The 20,892-nt window shown below is 35.0% G+C and overlaps 1 protein-coding gene across 22 annotated transcripts in view; it reads left to right on the top strand.

Moving 5' to 3' along the window:
* PPFIA2 (PTPRF interacting protein alpha 2) overlaps positions 1-20,892 on the top strand; it is a 495,144-nt gene that overhangs the window by 447,268 nt on the left and 26,984 nt on the right. For all 22 annotated transcript variants that reach the window (XM_064376927.1, XM_012442054.3, XM_064376925.1 and 19 more), the window contains 2 exons: positions 9,188-9,269; positions 13,250-13,450. In XM_064376927.1, coding sequence (XP_064232997.1) covers positions 9,188-9,269; positions 13,250-13,450 — 283 coding nt within the window. The remainder of the gene's footprint in view (positions 1-9,187; positions 9,270-13,249; positions 13,451-20,892) is intronic.

A 20,892-nucleotide genomic window follows, 5' to 3' on the forward strand; every position in this document is an offset into this window, starting at 1 on the left:
GGCCTAATTTGTCTACATCCAGAACCTTTGTTCTTTCAGACCACAATATTACATCTCATAAGAATATGAAGTGGTTCAACTGAACAGAAGAGCACATTAGATGCATCTCAATTACACCACTTACTCTATTAAATTGTAATACGATTTATTAATTGTATTTATATTAAGTTTCAAATTTTAAGTGAAAGTGCAATAAATAAAAGTATAACAGATACAAGTTATGGTATTTGCATAGAAGAGAGTCAATTATGCCTAGGAGAGGGCTTAGACTCAACAGAAAAAATAAAGTATGAGTTGTATCTGAGGGATAAGTTTGAGTTGTTATAGTAATGTGAAGAAAGATGCTTTTGGCAGAAGAAAAGAGCATATAGCAAGTCATGGAGGGGTAAAATAGAATGAGGTATTTGGGAACAGCAAATATTTCAGTATTGGTTGAGCAGAAAAAGCCAAGGAGACAGCCAGATCATGAAGGGTCTTTTTATAAGATATTTGGCCTTTATTTTGGGGACAGTGGGGAGGCTTTTAATCAGGTAAGTCTTGGAAAATGATCTGTGTTTAGGAAGGTCTCACTGGAGGTTGGAAGGGAGAAGGTACCAAATGAGAGATAGAGATAGAATCTGGGAGCCCATCACCATCATCGTCAAATGATGAGGGCTTAAACAAAAGCTTTGGCAGTACTCAGTCAGTATACAAAATGTCTTTCTGAATGTTAGAAATGACATCTTAATCTTTTTCTGCAGCCAACCTGGCTAACTGTGATGCAGAATTCTTATTCCTTTTTAAGATGCAATGAATAGTTGGAAGTTACGAAAATACAAAATACTTAAAAATTACTCCGTAATCAAGGATCCTAGGTGATTGTCAATATTGTGAGGTTTTTTGGATTACAATGTAGCAGTCATTCCAAAGATGTTCTTGGCTAGAGCATCCATAGAAAGGTGCATGATACAGGTGAAGAAAAACTCTCATTTCCAGGATTGTAGGCTCTTGGGTTGGAGATGAGGCCCCAGGCACGTGGTGGTGCCCAGTGATCTCTATGGCTGAGACTGACACTATAAGCTTACAGATTTTAAAGGAGAAAAGGATAATTGTAGATTGGGCTGATCACAAAATATTTTATGTAAAAGGAAAGTCAGTAGTTAAGCAAACACAAGGTTGTTGATAGTTGAAAAAGAAGGGATCAACTTAGCTCTGGGAAATGATATTTGCAAAGGTAGAATTGGTAATGCACAAACTATTTGTGAAAGTACTTTTCAATTCTGGTTAGAAAAAAAGGTAGTTAGGTAATCAAATCAAGATTAAACCAGGAATTTCTTTGTAATGTAGATGGAGGATAATTCTTTAGACATTTGAAGAACCACTGACGGGTTTTTAAAGGACCATGCCATAATTACTGAAAGTAAAAGCTGACCAGGCACAGTGGCTCATGCCAGTAATGCCAGCACTTTGGGAAGCTGAGGCAGGCAGATCACTTAAGGCCAGGAGTTCTAGACCAGCCTGGCTAACATGGTGAATCCTCATCTCTATTAAAAATAAATATATTTAGCAAGGCACAATGGTGCATGCCTATAATCCTAGCTACTCAGGAGGCTGAAGCAGGAGAATTACTTGTACCTGGAAGGCAGAAGTTGCAGTGAGCCGAGATCATGCCACTGCACTGCAGCCTTGAAGACAGAATGAGACTCTGCCTCAAAAAAAAAAAAAAAAGAAAAAAGCTTACATTTATTGACCATTGCTTTTGTATGCAGCACTGTTGTAATCATATTACACATATTTTCTTACGAAACCTTCATAAAAACTCTATTAGGTGGGTTCTATTATCAGCTTCATGTTCTACATGAGGAAAGTGAACTACAGCAAAATACAGTGACTTCTTAGGATACACAGCCCAAAAGGACAGGCTAAGGAATCAAGCTCATGCAATTTGATTTTAGGGAACACTTTCTCACCCTCTCTCCTATAAAGCCTGTCTTCCACGCAGATTTTTTTTTTGATGTCAGTGCAAGAAGCCTAGAGAGAAGGGACAATTAAAGGTTGAGAAAAAAGTGGTGGCAGTGACAATAGAAAGTAAAGGAAGAGGCATTAGAAAGTATGAAGGGGAAAATGACAGGCATCGCATAGAAGGTAAATGAAATGGCCATCATGAGTGACAGAGAGGACAGTGCTGTATGGTATTTAGACAGTCATACCACAAATTGGTAGTCCCAGAATAGCATCCTAAACTAAGCGATCTGTGAATAAAGTCTCTTTTCACTGATAGGGATGAACCATCCACATGAGGAGGGGACATACCGTTCCCTATGGTTTGTGACTTTTTGAGGTAACTAATGAATTTTATTTTTCAGAATTGCAAATATAAACACTAACAAATTCAAGTTTTACCATCCAATATAGTTGCCAATAGGGTAGCTATTTATGGAAAGGATTGTCTAATAAGTAAGTTTAAATACTCTTAAAATCATGATAGTGTTGATTATTTTATTTGCTATATAACCAAAGTAAGTGAAGGATGATAAAATCAGACCAGTATTTTTTTAGAAGGTAGTATTCAGTCATCTCTATTCTGCAAATTCCCCATAAAATTTAAGAAAAAAACAGCATTTCTAAATGCAAATAAACTCATGATAACTATATATTTAAGAGTTTTCTCAGTTTGTTTCATATGTTAGAGCTGATGTCTTTCATCCATTCAAAGTTTTTAGGTAAAGGTTCAAAGCCACTATGTACTTAGTACAATGAGAGGTTTAAAAGCCAGTGAAATGTGGCTCATGCCTGCAGATTATAGTGTAGAGAAATTAAGGCTGTGTACATGCAGTGAACTGCCTACCAAAGTCTTGCACATGATATGAGTGGCATCATTCAAGGGATAGAGTAAATTGGAATGGTATGAATTGAGGAAAGGCCATTCCAAATGGAGAGAAAGTCAGTCGAACAGAAGAGGTAGAGTGCAAAGAATGGTGAATATCCATTGTAGCTAGAGAGAAGAGATCTAATAGGTAAATCTGGAAATACAATTTAGGGCAGATCAAGATTCGGCCGGGCGTGGTGGCTCACACCTGTAATCCAAGCACTTTGGAGGCCAAGGCAGGAGGATCACCTGAGGTCGGGAGTTCAAGAATGACCTTGAAGGCCATTTTTTCAATAGTAAATTAAAACCCATTATAGAAATTTGAATTATATTGTTAAGTTAATAAATGTTTATTTTAAAGAAGTTAATCTGACGGTATCACATACAATTAATTGTTTTGGGAAAATAAGAAAAAATGTAGAATGGAAATTAGTATCTGTTGAATACCTATTGGCTGCTAGGTGCTTTAATAAGTGTCATCTTATTTCGTTCTTATAAACTGAGATCAATTTATAATCATCTTCAAATATGAGAAAACTGAGTCTCAAAGAGATTAATTAAGTAGCCAAAAAACATGTAGCTGGTAAGCAGTTAATTCGGCATGCATTCATTTATTCAGTTAAGCTTTATTGGATGTATGCTGTGTGCCTGAATCCCCATTCCAATAACCTCTCACCATTTCCACTGCCACAGCTCAGGGCCAAACAACCATTATTTTCTACTTGAAAATTGCAACAACCTTCTAACTTGTATCCTTAGCTCACAATTCTGTCCTGACTAAAGTCCGTGCTATACTCAACGGCCAGAATTATCTTTATAATATACCAATTATTTTATGTTCTTGTGCTTTAACCCTCTGATGGCTTCTTATTGCTTTTAGAATAAACTCCACTTCCTCTCCCAAGGCCCAACATGATCTTGCTTTTCTCTTGTCTGCCTCTCCAATTTCATCTTCTTCCACCCCCAACTCCCCTGTCCTTCAATTCACTCCAGTCACACTGGCCTTTCTTGGCTTTTTTCAGTTGTTCGAACATTTAATTCCACTCCTTTGATAGAAATTTTATACTGTGTTTCTGCTTAAAACATATTCCCACCATACCACTACTGCCTGTCACTTTTCAGTGTACATGTGTCTACTCAAATGTTGCCTTGTCATAGACATCTGTGTCCCCAGAACACTATACGCATTGCCTACTTTATTGCCTTTGTCTATTTTACCTTCTGTAGAGCACATATCAATGGTTCAACTTATTTTGTTTATTCATTTATATATGTGTTTATACAGATCTTTCCTCCTCACTGGAATGTACGGTCTTTGAGGTCAGAGATGCACTTGGCTTTATTCTTTGCTTGCTGAAGACAAAAGTTGGCACATAGTAGATCTATAAAAATCAGATGACCGACCCCTTTATCAACTCAGACACAGAGCATACAGAGTCCTGCTCTCAAGCCCATGGAGTAGGGGAGCACAACTTGTGAACCAACAAATTCAATAAAACGTAAAAGATACTATAGGGAAAAATGCTTAATACTATGGGGTCTATGTATAAAAAGTGGTAAATATTGCCTCCAGGGCAAGAGAAGGATGACTGTAGAAAGGAAGCATTTTTGCTGAATCATGAGAATCAAGACAAAGTGGGTGGGGAGATAAGACAGGGAGGCATGTGATGGACTGAAATTGCAAGAGACAGGTTCCAGAGCCCACTACTCATAAACCAATTAGACCACAACTACAATGGTTTAAGGAGAGACTTAAAACCTAAAAATGAAGATCCAGGCATTTCCATTTGGATTTAGTCATTTAAGCAAAGTTGTGCCTGCTTAATTAGTTTGGATTAAAAGTTCGAAATCACAAGCCTGGCAAATGCTCTTGATTTATTTACATTTTTTAGATCCTCTTGATCTTTTATCTAGAAATGCTTGAGTCTAGTTATTTCTTGATTGCACACCCTTTGTTTGCTCCTGTCCTCAGTTCAGGCATAGCAAGTGCAGGCTTCTCTCTGCACATTTAAATATGGTCTTGCAAATTATTCACAGATGTGAATGCTCAGCACATGTTGGGCCTACTGAAATGTCACTTTCTAGTCACAGTAACTTGTTGACATCAATGATAGAAGATCCTGAGGCCTATGGAGGATATTAACAGCATGCTTTATTGCAGTGTTTCTTGAAAATGCACAATGATTCAGAAGCTGTACTGATGCAAAATAACTGACTCTTGCAATTAGTACTTTTCTTGTTTGTGTTTTGACACAGGTGATAACAACTCCATGCCTGACACTTCCTCTAAAAGGAAATACTACTGATGTCCTCTAAAATCTCTTCTGAATCTTAAAACTGAAATGCATGCCCCCAAATTTAGTGATGTACAAGTGATCCTTTGGTAAAAGATGGTCAAGTATTTGATTGTCTGAAATTATTTTTTAAAACACAGTAAAATTATTCTTCAGGCCTACAGAGAAAGAGAGTAATTTTCAGAGATAAATTGGTACTGGGGTAGGTGATCACATTATTTTTCTGGAAGAATTGTCTCTTAACCTTTAAAAAAGTTGAATTCTGGCTACAAAGAAAATCCATTACAGACTAAATCCCTTTCCATACATGGACAGGTTAAATGGAGAACACCAGTATATCCAGAAGGCATGTTTGTGCCAAATCAGTTTGTCATTTAGGATTTCTTAAACAGTTCAGATCACTGTTTTTTCTGACAGTAACTCTAAAACTTGATGATAATAAGCATGCCCTTATATAATTAATGCTACATGTAATAATCTGTTAGCGACTCGTCATGTATTAAATTCAGTGATTTCCAACTATTATAGCATTGCCCACATTGCTTTGTTTTTCCAGCATTGCTTCTCTCTCAAGCCAGCATGCCCAGATATATGCCTCTTATAAATTTTGTATGGTGCAGATTGTTTTATAATTGAGAATAATAAATGCAGTATTGCTTTGGAAATTTCAATGCTTTTTTATGTAATTGATACTTGTCTCAGATTAAGGAAAAGCACATCTGGAGTTACTGTCATGTAGTACACAGTCCTGGTGTAAAACCCAGCTATCCCTCCCATCTGACCAGTTTCTCCCCAGTCTCAAGTATGTCAGCCCTAAGACAGATGCTAGAGATTTAGCCTTAACAGTTGGAGTCCAAAGGATTTGAGCTCCCTTATCTCATTTTCTTAGAATACTATTATTTAAGTCATCCTGTTACTAGAATTTGTCATTTAAACAAAACAAAAACAAAGAAAATGTTGTCGGTGGCCAGATTGCTCAATATTTTCCCAGGCAATTGTATGATCAATATGTCTGTTCATAGAATAGAACTATTTGAGCACATTGGGTTGCCTCTTAACCAAATTCTCACCAGGAATCCCAAACCAGATCAGACTCTTGGAATCAGGTAGAATCAGTACTATTGTGAGAAAATGGGAAATAAAAATCTCAAGGGAAGGTAGGATACAAGAAAAAAAATTGTTTTTAAAACATAAACAGTTGTACATGATTGTAAGGTAAACTAGACAAAGCTACTTGGACTACAAAAACGAAACATTATAGGACACAATTTACTGAAATAAGAAGTATCTAAATATAAACACTGATTGGCATTTTGTTTAACATTTATTTAGTACCTCTTATGTGCCTGACCTTGTTCTAGAATTCAGATTCATCTCTGAACAGAATATATGAAAACACAAATCCTCCTTGAGTTTATATTCTATTGGCAGATAACAAAATAAAGGGTAAATAATATACTATGTTAGAAGAACAATACCTTGGAGGAAAATAAAACAAAAAATGGGGATAAGAAATTCCTGGTGGGGTTTTCAGGGAGTAGGGGAAGAGACGTTCAGAGAACAGGTAATATTTGAGTAAAGACTTAAAGTAGCTGAGAAAGTTAGCCATGTGGAGATAGAGGGGAAGAGCATTCCAGATGAGCTGCAAAGATCCTGAGGCAGAAAAGAGGTCTGGGTTATTTCCAAAGAACAGCAAGGGGCCAGTATTGCTGACTGAGGTGGGAGTTAGTCTGAGAGATGAGGGGGGTGGGATAGATTGTAGCAGCTGCTTTAGCTTTTATTCTCAGTGAGACAGAAAGTGATTGGAGATTTCTGAGCAGAGAAGTTACATGACCAGACTCAACAGGATCACTCTGGCCTTTCTAGTGGAATTTTTATTAGGGAACTAGTCAGAAGTTTCAAAATTAAAGTGTTCTAATATTTAAAACTAGCTTTTGTACAACTCATATAATTCATTTGTGAAAATGTTATGTGCATATAATTCATTTGTGAAAATGTTATAAAAGCAAATAAATATGCACTAGGTTATTAGTGCATATTTACTTGCTTTTTTACAATGTGAAGCAAAAACCAGTTGTAAATCTGTATTTGTTTCTTCCCTGTTAATGCCACTAGCCTATGACATAACTAAAAGTGTTCCTAGTGTTCCTTTCTCTATTGGATTTAACGTTACAACTCTTAAAACATGCTTTAGCTCTGTGAAGCCCTACCCTAAATTTTCTTCCACATATTTCATGTTAATTTCCATACTTTCCCTCATTAGTACTTATCCTGCTTGGAATGCCATCCCCACCTTTTTCCTGCCCTTCAAAGCCAGCTCCATTGCCACAATGCCTTCATAATGCCTTCAATGGCTATTAATCCCTTTTCCAAAATGACATAATTCAGAATGTACATCACCAAGTTTTCATTTTGGCAGCTGTTTGTGTATTGTTGTATTGTGTTTTCAGACAGTTTCTTGTGTTTGTTTTGTCCATCTAAGAGGGGATATCCTGGGAAATTGGACCCATATCTACTTTCCATACCAAGCATAAGTCTCAGCTCACAACAGGTGTTCAATAAGTACCTAATAGGTTTTTCTTTTTGGATCCTTCAATCCATTTCTATAAATATATCTGTCACAGTGAGACTAAGCTATTCGAAAGTGGTTTTTAGTAAAGAAATGTCACTGGGAGACCTGAGGGAATAAGTGATGATACAGCATGCCAGGTGCTGAAGTACCTCTACTTTTTAAATTTGGAGCACGGGTATCGCTGTCCCCTTTCCCAGGTGCTAAATAGCTTACACGCAAAACTTAACACTGCTATCCCTCAAATGAAACAGCAGTAGATTTATGTCTCTTCAGCCACCATAACTAAAATTTTTTATTTTGTCCTTTTGTTTCTTTTGAATGCATTTTTGGTCCCATCTATTACAAACACAGAAAACCCTGTGTTGAAAGGCATTTTATTCGTTATATATCTTAATGTATTAATATAGTCTACCTCAATAAGTGATGAATTGATTAATAGTAGAAAATAATCAAATTATCCATTTGGGAGTTTGTAAATTATATTTATGAAATATTCCTAAGCATGAAACGTACACATTCAAAATAAAGCAATTATTATACCATGTTTTTATCATCTGTGTGTAAGACCAAGGCATACTAAAGTAAACAGAATGTATTTTCCAGTATAGTCCTGGCCAAGTATATAGCAATTTGAGTTTTAATGAAAGTGCATACCTACTATCTCAGCAATGAGTCATCTCAAATTGGTATTGTAAGTGGATGTCAATTCTAAAAATCAGTAAGAGGGTCAGTGAAATTGTAGATGCATTTTTCAGGGCTCTTTGCATCTTTTCGTTATCAAAACAACCATTTATTGTTACTAAGGTATTGTAATTTCATTAAAATAGTAGTGATTATAGATAAAAACAAGTATGCCATTGAATTTAACACCCTACACTGCTTTCTAGTGTTAGAAATTAATTTACCTTGGAGGTTTCTTCAAATCAGATGTAGTTTTATAGTCTAGGCAAATAACTAACTCCTATGATAGACCCCTGGACCCACAGGGCATACTAAAATCAAGTACGTCACTAGAATGTGACTAAAAGGACCAAATTTATCTTCTTCCTCTCTATATAAGCATTTTCTTTGCCATGGAGATAGTAAGGCAAAGAGAGCAGGGCAGATGGATGGATCCACATTTAGAACCCATAATGCATGCTTGAATATGAACATCTGGGCCATTTTCTCATTAAAGGGATAAGGTATTTGCTGATACTATAATTCCACTTCTTATTCCATTAGCACTTAATGTTCTAATTTTTATGAATAAATGTTGGGGAAAATTACTTTTCTATGTCAATGCTTTATTCCTAATAAAATCAATGGGTGATTTGTGTGTATTACTCAAAAGAAAAAGGAATTCCGTTATTCTGTATTATAGCATAAAAATCCTGTAAAGGGTGATTGGTTATTTTAAAACATTTTCATTAAAAATAATCACAGCCATATTTTTCTATATACCTGACTAATAATCTTTGCTATACACTTCAGGCATGAACTTCTTGAAGAAGCTCGGAGAAAGGGGTTACCTTTTGCCCAGTGGGATGGGCCAACTGTGGTTGCATGGCTAGAGGTAAGAGAATGAAACCAGAAGGCTTCTAAATCAATCACTACTAATTTGATAGTTTTTTTGTTTGTTTGTTTTGAAACAGGTAAAGACAAGTTTCTGAAATCACAATACCTCCTTGGTCTAGAATTGCTCATAAGGGACTATTTGCTTACTAGGGAATAAGTTTGGGATTTTACTCTGACATGTTTTGTGATTATAGCAGAAGAAAGCATTCAGTAGGGTAAAAGGAAGTGTTTCTAAATCACGCCATTTTCATTTCTAGAGCAGGAGAAGAAACCAGTTTTTATTGTTGCGAGAAAACATCTATTCCCATCAAATAGGCCAGGGTCTTTTCTCATTAGCAGGTTACAGAGAAGACCCTCTCCATATTCAACACGTCTTTAATCTAAGATAGTAAGACCACCTAGATGTATTCAGAGCCATTCCTTTGCCTGTAATTTAATTCCTGAACCTAATTCTCTAAAGACTAGGAACCAGCTAGGTTTAGACACTTGGGATAAAACAGAAGACTTACACTTTATTCCCTTCTGTGTCCAAACTGAATGCTACAATAAGAGAACTATTTTCAGTATTTCCTGTACAACATAGTGTTCTGGAGAAACAAGGGAATATCTGAACTGGGTGGAGGGCAGCAGAAACCAACTTTGACAGTGAGGGAACTACATATTTGACGACAAAGGGCTCTTTTGTGCCACTTAACAATAGTGTTTCCTCCCCATTCTGTTCAGTTCTCTATGTGAGCTGCTAGTAGCTGCTAGGATATGCCTGTGTTGAGGCAAAGAATAATTCAGGTTTTCCTTGCCTGGCAGAGGTAATTATACACATTGTTTTAAATGGTCTTGGATTATAAAATTATCTACCTTCATTTTATTATAGCCTGAGCTAAGTAAATAATCAATAAGAAATTTTAAGGCCCATTTTAGTTTTGAAAATGGACTTATAGAGATAGATTTTAAAACATGCTTTGCATTTTTTCTTGGACTGACTAAAAAAAATGCCTCTATTTTGCTTTTACTTTATTCTTTCACATCAGTCAGGGAAATTTAGCATATTAGCTATCAGATATTAGTGATCAAAGCTGCTGCTTTCAACCGTGTCTTTAAAATTACTATATTTTAAAAATCAATCACTAGACAAAATGCTTAAGAAATCATACCTCAGAAATAATAGCAGTTCTTTGTTCAGTTCGCTCTGATAAAACGAGCTGCAGTTTGACAGATAATTCACTGCTATTTTGGCAAGTGACAAACAAATCCTACAGAAAAAAAAAAGGATTTACTGACATTAAGGTGATAGGAGATGACAGATAGTGAAGTCTGTGCTAATTAAACCTATTCTGAGTACACAGAAATTGCCTATAATGTGATTCCTAATGCAACTTAAATTATAAAGTGGAATAAACAAGATGAATGAACTGGGTGATCCGATGAATGAAAGCTTTAACTTCATTTCTTTTCCCTCCTCCTTGAGTGCACAGCCTGTTAAGAATTTTGTGTAGGCAAGAATTCCATACTTCACACACCATTTATCCACATCAAAGACTCTTTAAAGTCTAATTATGGATGACATTGGTAACAATGTATTGGCAGGCATTTGGGTAATGTTAACTAGAGTGGAAATCCAAATATCTTAGAAGACATGGGTAAAAAAATCATTAGGGTCCAAAGAAGACATGTTTAGATGTTTAGTTATTTTGAACAGTTTGAGTTTACAAAGTAATTAGTCAAGTTCCATCTTCTGTCATATATAATGTATCTGTCAGGGTAAGGTCAGTTCTTTGTGCTTAACCTGCTGGAAGAAAGCATAATCTGTATAGTCATGCACTGAATTTAGATCTTCCCCCTCCTTTCTAATCTCAATCACAATGCAGTCCACACTGACTCAAAGAGTTCCATTTGTTTGCTTTTTTTTTTTTTTCCCCAAAAGAGACAAGTAGTCTTTCAATATTATAGAATTTTTAAACTAAAGAATGTTTGCACTGGTTATCTATTGCTGTTTAAAAATTATCCCCAAATTTGGCATTTATGATCTCATGATTTCTATGGGTCAGGAGTCTGGGAATAGCTTTGTGATGGTCTCTGCTCAGTCTCTCACAGGGTTGCAATCGAGGTATCAGCTAGGGCAGCAATCAACTCAAGAGTGGACTTGGGAGAATACACTTCCATGCTCATTGATGTGATCAGGGTCATGATTCAGTTTCCTGATGGCTGCTGGCCGGAAACATTTTTTCTTGTCGTATGGGACTCTCCATAGGGCTACTGACATCTGACTTACTCCAGAGTGAGAGCTCAGAGAGAAAAAGAGAGCAGGAGAGGACTAGCAAGTCCTAAACTGGAAAGTGACATGCCATCACTTTTATCATCAGCTATTTATTAGAAATAAATCACTGGGCCAAGCCTACCCTCAAAGGAAGGAGATTATACAAGGGAATGGAATCATGAGATAGAGATCATCTTGGCAGCTAACTTGATCCCTCAAATATAATCAAACTTGATTCCTTCATTTAATAAATGAGGAATATATGGCTGAAGTTTAAATGGGCTATATGACTCACCAATGACTGGAAAGGAATTAGAGCTCAGATCTTCTGATTTGTGATCCAGAGATCATGGCCTTGTATTTTTTCTTCTTTATCTCATTTACTTTTTCTCACTCTCACAATTCTCTCCTTTGTTCAATCTGTTTATTTCAACAAATAGCAAAAAAAAAAAAAAAAAATCTTTAGGACATTCAAAAACAAATATTGAAACTGCTATTTTTTTCTTCTGTTCCCTACTTCTTACTCATAACTAATGATGGGGGGAATTCCTTTTTTAAGTGCATGTTATTCAGATGCTGAAATATAATGCCTGTGAGTTGGTATTCACCCAGTGCTTAAGATGTGCCCCAGACCTGTGCTGTGTGCATTGCACCGTTGGTTTAACGGTTTAATTGTCTTTCAAGAGTCTCACAGTAAATTTGAAAAATCAAAATCTCTAATTTCTTTCTTTTTTTTATTTATTTTTTATTTTTATTTATTTTATTATTTTTTTTCGAGGCAGAATCCCCCAGCTTTGCATTCTGTCCCCAGGCTAGAGTGCAAAATTGTGATATCAGCTCACTGCAACCTCCCCTGCTCAGGTTCAAGTGATCCTCCTGCCTCAGCCTCCCGAGTAGGTGGAGTTGTAGATCCCCGCCACCATGCCCAGCTAATTTTTGCATTTTTAGTAGAGACAATGTTTCACCATGTTTGCCAGGCTGGTCTCAAACTCCTGACCTCAAGTGATCCTCCCGCCTTGGCCTCCCAAAGTGCTGCGATTTCAGGCATGAAAGCCTTAAAATCTCTAATTTCTGACGCATAATTAATTTTGTTACTTTGTTTAGCTAGTTTTTCAATGATTTGAGTTTTAACCTCTTTCTTAGTACATCAGTCTCCAAAAGGCATTTCCATATATAGCATCTAATTAAGTCACACATCTTTCACATGGTGTAGGAAGGTAGGTGGAAATGTGGCTTAGCTACATTGCACGCTTTGATCAAAATCACATGGCTGGAGCAGGCACAGCTGTCTCTTTCTGTGACAGAATTTCTCTTCCCTCAGAATTCCAAAGGAGAATTATAAATTGAAGTCACTCATTAAATAAACATTAATTGAGTACCTTACCAAATGCAGCTTGTGGCTGTTCTGGTCCCTACATACAAAGGGGAACTTGGTGTCATGTAGCCATTACTTTTATCACTAGTAATATGAATTAGTTAAAATAGAGTCTCTGAAGCTACCATGTCTCAGATTCAAATCTTGTTTCTGAAACTGCCTCACTGGTGTTTTTAAATACATCATTGAATTTCTCTGTGCATCTAACTCCTCTGGGGAAAATAATGATAACAGTTTATCTCATGGGTTGAGGTCATGTATGTAAGATACATAAAATAATTCCTAGCATAAGAGACACTAAAATGATAACTATTATTATAATTTGTTAATTTTCTTTCCTATCTAACAGCTTTGGTTGGGAATGCCTGCATGGTATGTGGCAGCCTGCCGAGCCAACGTGAAGAGTGGTGCCATCATGTCTGCTTTATCTGACACTGAGATCCAGAGAGAAATTGGAATCAGCAATCCACTGCATCGCTTAAAGCTCCGATTAGCAATCCAGGAGATGGTTTCCCTAACAAGTCCTTCAGCTCCTCCAACATCTCGAACTGTGAGTCAGTTTGTGCTCCTCCCATTCCCCAACACTAGACAAATAGCAGCATGTCTAAGTCTACAGAGCAAAATTTTGACAGCACACATTTCAGTGTCAGCTTGAATTTTTCTCAAGAGATTTAACTTGCTCTTTATTAACCTTGCTGCTACTTTTAATAGATTTTCAACTGAGGAGCAGTGATTCATATCAGACTTGAAAGCTAGCATAGCAGACTTTTGAGCTAGCATCTAGACTAGACTTTAGATTTTTCTCCCAAGCAACAATACCCTGAGCTTACTCTTTTTCAGCTCATTCTTTCCTTCTGTCCCTCCCTCCCTCCTTCCCTCCTTCCTTCCTTCCTTTTCCTTTTTCTTCCTCCCTCCCTCCCCTTTTCTTTCCTTCCTTTCTTTCCTCTCCCTTCCTTCCTTCCTTTCTTCCTTCCTTCCTTTCTTCCTTCCTTCCTTCCTTCCTTCCCTCCCTCCCTCCCTCCCTCCCCTTTTCTTCCTTCCTTCCTACTTTCTTTCTCTTTCCCCCAGGTAATTTCTCAGGAGATCTATAAGCATTAGTGCTTACTAAAGATACAAAGCTTAAGTGACTACTTTATTTTTTAATTTTAATATTTTTTATTTTTATAGATTCAGGGGGAACATATACAATTTCATTACATGGGTATATTATGTAATAGAGAGGTTTGGGCTTCCAGTGTTCCCATCACCCAAATAGTGAACATTGAACCCAATGGGTAATTTTTCAAACTTCATCCTCTACTACCCTATTTCCTTTTGGAGTCCCCAATGTCTGTTATTTACTTACTTGTCCACTTATACCCATTGTTTAGCTCTCACTTACAAGTGAGCACATGTTCATTTAAGTTTTTGTTTCTGAGTTATTTTCACTCGGGATAATGGTCTCCAGTTCCATTTATGTTGCTACAAAAGACATTAGCTTATTCTTTTTTATGACTGCATAGTATTTAACGGTGTGCATATACATTTTACTTATCCAATCATCCACTGATGGACACTTAGATTCATTCCATGACTTGCTATTATGAGTAATGTTCTGATAAAAAACATGAGTACAGGCATTATTTTGATATTGATATAACAATTTCTTTTCCTTTGGGTAGGTACTTAGTGGTGAGATGGCAGAGTTGAATGCTAGTTCTAGTTTCAGTTCTTTGAGAAATCTTCATACTGCCTTCCATAGAGGTTGTACTAATTTACATTCCCACCGACAGCGTATAAGTGTTCCCTTTTCTCTGTGCCCTTGCCAACATCTGTTGTCTTTTCTACTGTTTAGTAATAGTCATTCTGACTGATGGGAGATGGTATCTCACTGTGGTTTTAATTACGTTTATCTGATGATTAATGATATTGAGTGTTTTTATATGTTTGTTGGCTACTTGTATGTCTTCTTTTCTAACTCCCTATTTCTTAAGAAGTTTTCATAATTATGAAATTATATGAGTTTGATGTTTTATAAATACCAAATGGAATATCGGGAATATATTTTCTTCAAAATCTGTTTGTTTTTCAGTTATAAATTCCTAATCATCTCATACATTTTTACCTATCCTAATACTAGAAAAGAACAAAATATGACAAAAAAGGCATACATGATGGCAAATTCAAACAAAAACTCACAAATAATATTTCATTCTTTCTTTATGCCATTTCTAAATTACATATTTTGTTCATAAGCCATATTATTTCTGATAATTACTAAGTTTCCCAAATCTCATATCTTATATAGCATAATAAAATATAGGAGAAAGATAAATTTTAGCAATAGGTAAAATATTAAAAAGTCATATTGCTTTATTGCTCTTTTCAGGCAGAAAAGTAACTTAAGTATAACTTTTTATGCATGATCTTAAACAGTTCTGAATAGTTTGCTTCATTTTTATTTACATGTTTTCCTTTCCAATATACTAGATTCTGATGCCAGGTCAAATTTAAAAGTCTTACATATTTCTTACATAATTCCATCTTAAGTTCTTCCTAAATGACATGTAGGAAAAATATATAATTTTTAAAAAGTCTTACCTATATTATTTTAAAATATAAATACCAATGTTTTTCACTATACCTGGATTATGAATTAAGCTCAAAGACAATTCAGAATACAGTAACCCCTTGAACAACATGGGTGTTAGGAATGCTGACCTCCCAAACAGTCAAAAACTCACCTATAACTTTTGGCTCCCCCAAGACTTTACTAATAGTCTACTGTTGACTGGATGCACTACTGATAACATTAGTAGTTGATAAACATGTATTATGTATGTTATATGTATTATGTGCTCCATTTATACAATAAAGTAAGCTAGAGAAAAGAAAATATTAAGAAAATCATAGAGAAGAGAAATGATATTGCATTGTGGAAGTAGATCATCATAAATGTCTGTATCCTCATCATCTTTTTTTTTTATGTTCTCTTTAGTTGGGAGAAAGTTTAATTCCCTTTTTAATTTATTTTTTATTTTTATTTTTTATTACTATACTTTAAGTTCTGGGGTACATGTGTAGAACGTGCAAGTTTGTTACATCGGTATACATTTGCCATGGTGGTTTGCTGCATCCATCCCCCTGTCATCTATATTAGGTATTTCTCTTAATGCTATCCCTCCCCTATTCCTCCACCCCCTGCTATCCATCACCTAGACCCCCACCACCTGACAGGCCCCGGTGTATGAAGGTTCCCCTCCCTGTGTCCATGTGTTCTCATTGTTCAACACCCACTTATGAGTGAGAACATGCAGTGTTTGGTTTTCTGTGCTTGTGTCAGTTTGCTAAGAATGATGGTTTCCAGCTTTATTCATGTCCCTGCAAAGGACATGAACTCATTCTTTTTATGGCTGCATAGTATTCCATGGTGTATATGTGCAACATTTTCTTTATCCAGTCTATCATTGATGGACATTTGGGTTGGTTCCAAGTCTTTGCTTTATGTTGAGTATGCTGAGGAGGAGGAAGGGGAGAAATTGGTCATATTGTCTCAGGAGTGGCAGTGGCAAAAGAAAGTCTGTGTATAAGTGGAACAATGCAGTTCAAACCTGTGTTGTTCAAGAGTCACCTGTATATTTAAAATAAAAAACTAAAAAGACCATTAAAATAGTTATTGTAAATTGGATTTAACTCTGATAAAGTGTTTCCTGAGTAATTTCCAGCTAAGTGAGAAGCATCACAAATGGTTTATATCCATAATTTCTTCCAAAGAGCAAATGCAAACAAAAATATTAAAAATTATGAATCTTGCAAAAATAAATTTGAAGTCCCAACATCCAGATAGAAAAATAGGATAAACTTTATTATTTTTATTTACCAGTGTAATCTATTTCATAATGAACAATAAGAAATTTAAGAACTATTTTTCTAAAACGATTTAATCAAACTGAAGGAATTTAATTTATACAATATTAATTAACATTCAACTGTTTAAAGAATGGGCAGAAGTAAAGAAAGCTTATGAGAGTCTTTATGGTCTAGCCTCAGTTCACCTCGAAGGTTTTATTTCCCCAGGTCAGGAACTACTTTCAATTTCCTAAACTTCTTTGCCCTTGGTCAATTACAAGCTTTGTAGTTGGTCTTCCCTTTCCCTGAAACTTTTATCCCACTTCACAGTCACCATATTTTCCCCAATTCATTATTCATTTATCGATTCCTTTATACATTTCCTCTGAAAACCTTTTGCTGAGCCCCCAAAGTCTGGGTTTGGTTCCTTCCTGAGTTACCAGTCCATGTACTTATAAACAACATTTTATAGTTCTCTCTTTTCTTGATTTATCTCACACTAGATGAAATAAAGATAGTATCAGGTTTCCATCAACCCCAAGCTTTAACAGTAGTGCCTGGCAAATTTTAGTAAATATTCACCTTAAATAATCATGGTACAAATCACTCTACCCACATATTTCATATACTGTACGAAGTATAAGAAATATGTGTGGCCTTGAGTTCAGAAAGGGAAACACTACTAAGGAAAATAAGTGTGTTGACCAGTAGGTTTAGTACAAGATTATATAGATTAACTCCTAAATGTGTGATAGGAGCAAAATGTGATGGAGCTTCAAGAAAATAGAAATCACTACCAGCTGGATAAAGCTTCACAAAGAAATGAACATTTGAAGCATAAAATATATTGTTTATGGCATTTAAGTTTTATATGTGTTTGTTGAATTAATACATGATCCTGTATAACATTTGTAAAACAGAAAAGTACAAAGTTGACAACAAAATAATTTAAAAACATTAAAAATATCCATTCCAGAGATAATCAATGTTAATTTTTTCACTATTGGAAAAAATTGATGAAGAGCTTTTCATTCTTTTTTCTTTTTTTATATAGATGGACTATTTCATATAATATTTTAATTTGGAAATTTAGTAATTTAGTAGAAGGATTATTTTATTAAATATGCAATTGCAACATCACTTTTAATTGCTGCATATCTCCTTTGTATAAATGCCATAACTTATTTAACCAAATTCCTACTATTGGACACTTTTTGTTGTGTGCAACACAATTTTTTGTTGTGTGTAAAATATGTGCTTGTAATTATATTGTTGCATAAACTGTGGTCATTTCCATTGCTATATTTGTGTATAGGGCATGCATAGTCTTAATACTTTTAAACTTTAATTGCCAAAGTTGTGTTGTGTTGCTATTGTTCCTCCCTTTGTCAACATTGGTTATCTCCTTGCTTAAATTTACATTTTGAAAATCACTACTAAATATGCAAGTTTTTATATTCTTATTAATCTAGTATTTATATTAATTTTCTATTCATAACTTTTCCAACTTATCTCTAGTATATAAGAATATTTATCTTTTTACTAATATGTGATAGCTCTGTATTCGCAGAACATATATGCCTCTTGCCAAATACTGAAGCAAATTATATGAGACAAGTTAAGCTGTGTCTCTAAGCTTTAAAAATATCTACTAAATATTTCCTCTTCCTTCTACTCCATGTTTCATTTACTCATTTCTAATATATTTCCAGTACATTTTGCTTTGCAAAACAAAAATTCCACATAAATTGCTATTAATGAATTCACTGCATAAAGTCATAACCTAACATTATATATTAGAATTCACAGTTAAAAAACACAAAGGCAGATTTTTTAATGCTTTTTTTAAACAAAGTTATTTTATTATGTCTTGTTGAACACTACATTTTGTTCAGATCATATAAATTATTTTGCACATTGAGGTTTGGGCTTGAATTTCTTAGACCAGTGTATCGTGTTTATTAACTGAAGTTCTGAGGAGAAAAATATAAGGTTCTTGGGCTTTTTTTTGTTTTAACTGACTACCACTTCTATTTGATTCTGCCTCATTTCCTGCCTAGATATAATGGGAGGGACCACCAGAAAGGAAAATCTAAATGTCACTTGTATGATTACCTTGGATCAGCCCTAAATTTCCAGCTTTCTGTTTCTTTTCCCCAAGCTACTATTAACATACAAAATTTCTTACCTAGTAGGATAGAGATGGAGATATCAGTTAATTGAAATTTAGTTGAAGAAGGTTGTCATAAAAATAAGTATATTCTTTGAATATTTTATCTTAGGTAAAAATTATAGAAATGCTCAAGCATTGCAAATTTAGATGGAGCATCTAGAACATTTTTTTGTGTGCATGTTTCCAATGTCTTGAGTTCCACATTATCCTTTTAGATAATCTTACTGGAAACATGTTTAATTTCTCTAGCTGTTGTTTCTTTTTAAAGTGATGACTTCAAGCTAACTCAAAAAGCCATTTGAATGAGGAATCCTTCTGGACATTTACAATTTCTTCCCCATACTTTGACAAAGTTGTGTTTTATTGATAGTGTGTTTCAACATTTGCCTATCTCTGGTTTTTCCAACTAATTCGACTTAGTGTTTATATATGAGCCAAATTTGTTTTATATTTTAATATTTGTTTAAATTGATGAATCAAACATTTTAAAAGCAAGTACAGTAGAAATATGTTTGAAACAAAGTGATTTTTTAATAACCATATAATTTAACAAGATTGAGCATAAATGTAAGGCATAAGATAGGCATTCATCAGCTCAGTGTAATACAGAGAAATACGGAGTATTTCTTGAATTAAAGATTGACTTGAATGGAGATTGCCTAACAGAATTCTAATATAAATACAGTAGTAGCCAACATCAGCAGAATGCTCACTGTCAGGCCCTGTTCTAAGTGCTTTACATGTAATAACCCATTTAAGACTCACAACCACACTATGAGAAAGGTACTTTTATTACAGCTGTTTCACAGATGGGCAAAACTGATATAAAGAAGTAAACTGACTCATCTAAGGTCATACTCCTATGTGGATTTGCTGCTAAAAAGTACGTTTTCCTGCTTCTGCTTCCTGCATTCTATCAGTTTTTCTTCTTTTATAGCATTCTTTTAGTCTATTTGGTTCCTCTTTTGATTCCTCATAAGCCTCAACCTTTATTGAAAAAAGAGTGAGGTATAATTGTCTTTATAAACCTCAACCCTTTTGGAAAGAGGGTGAGGTATAAATATCATTCTTATTATAATGAGAAGGATTTATCTAATAATGAGAGACAAAAATTCAGATAGTGAGAAATGTGGATACAGGCCATTTGAATGTAGACAGTAATTTCAAGTTACTACTTTGTAATTCCATTACAAACTAAAAAACACTTTAAATGACATCGGTAGTAACAAAAGTTACTTTAACCAGATAAGATTTAAGATTATTCTGAGATCTGGCTGCTTATACTGTATCTCTGACAGCAAAAGTACTCATTATTTTCACCTGATTAATTTTCATGAGTTATTTCTTAAGTTCATTTTATTATTTACTTTCCTGTTGTAACTCTTTCCAGAATGATTTAATTAGATAAGTGTTTTAATCCTTATCATCCTGTAGAAATTTCCTTCTAGTTCTCACTTGATGATACTTTCTCAACGTTCTATTACATGTGGACTAAGGGGAGACAAGCAAGACATTTCAAGCAAAAAAATTTAAAGAGGGCTCTCATTGTCAGATATCAACCCTGAAAGTGATTGCTTCCTTAAATTATAGTCCCCTGGGACCTCGTGTGCCTCATCCTAGTCCCAGCTCTGTATAAGAACATATTGTATTATAATATAAACTATGTATTGTTTCTTTCTAATCTGGAGCATGCACTTTTAGTCCCACTTAAGAGATGCAGAACCTGAAATTTAGACAGGTTTAGGAAATGTCCTAGGGTGGTCACTGATAAGTGCTGCTGTATAGCTCAAGCCCCTTGTATCTAATTTGATAATATAATTAAAATTTTATAAATTACATGTTAGACTCAGATGATATTAGCCACAAAAAAATGACTATTGGTTTGCATTGTTTAGCTCACACATTTTTGGGAGGTTGCAGCACAGACTACTGAGAGCAGTGAGTGGGTAATTTTAAGGGGATCTCAGAGGATCACAACCAAGTTATACAAT

This window comes from Aotus nancymaae, unplaced genomic scaffold, assembly GCF_030222135.1.
Source record: "Aotus nancymaae isolate 86718 unplaced genomic scaffold, 86718_ANA_hifiasm-v0.15.2.pri h1tg000016l, whole genome shotgun sequence".
NCBI lineage: Eukaryota > Metazoa > Chordata > Mammalia > Primates > Aotidae > Aotus > Aotus nancymaae.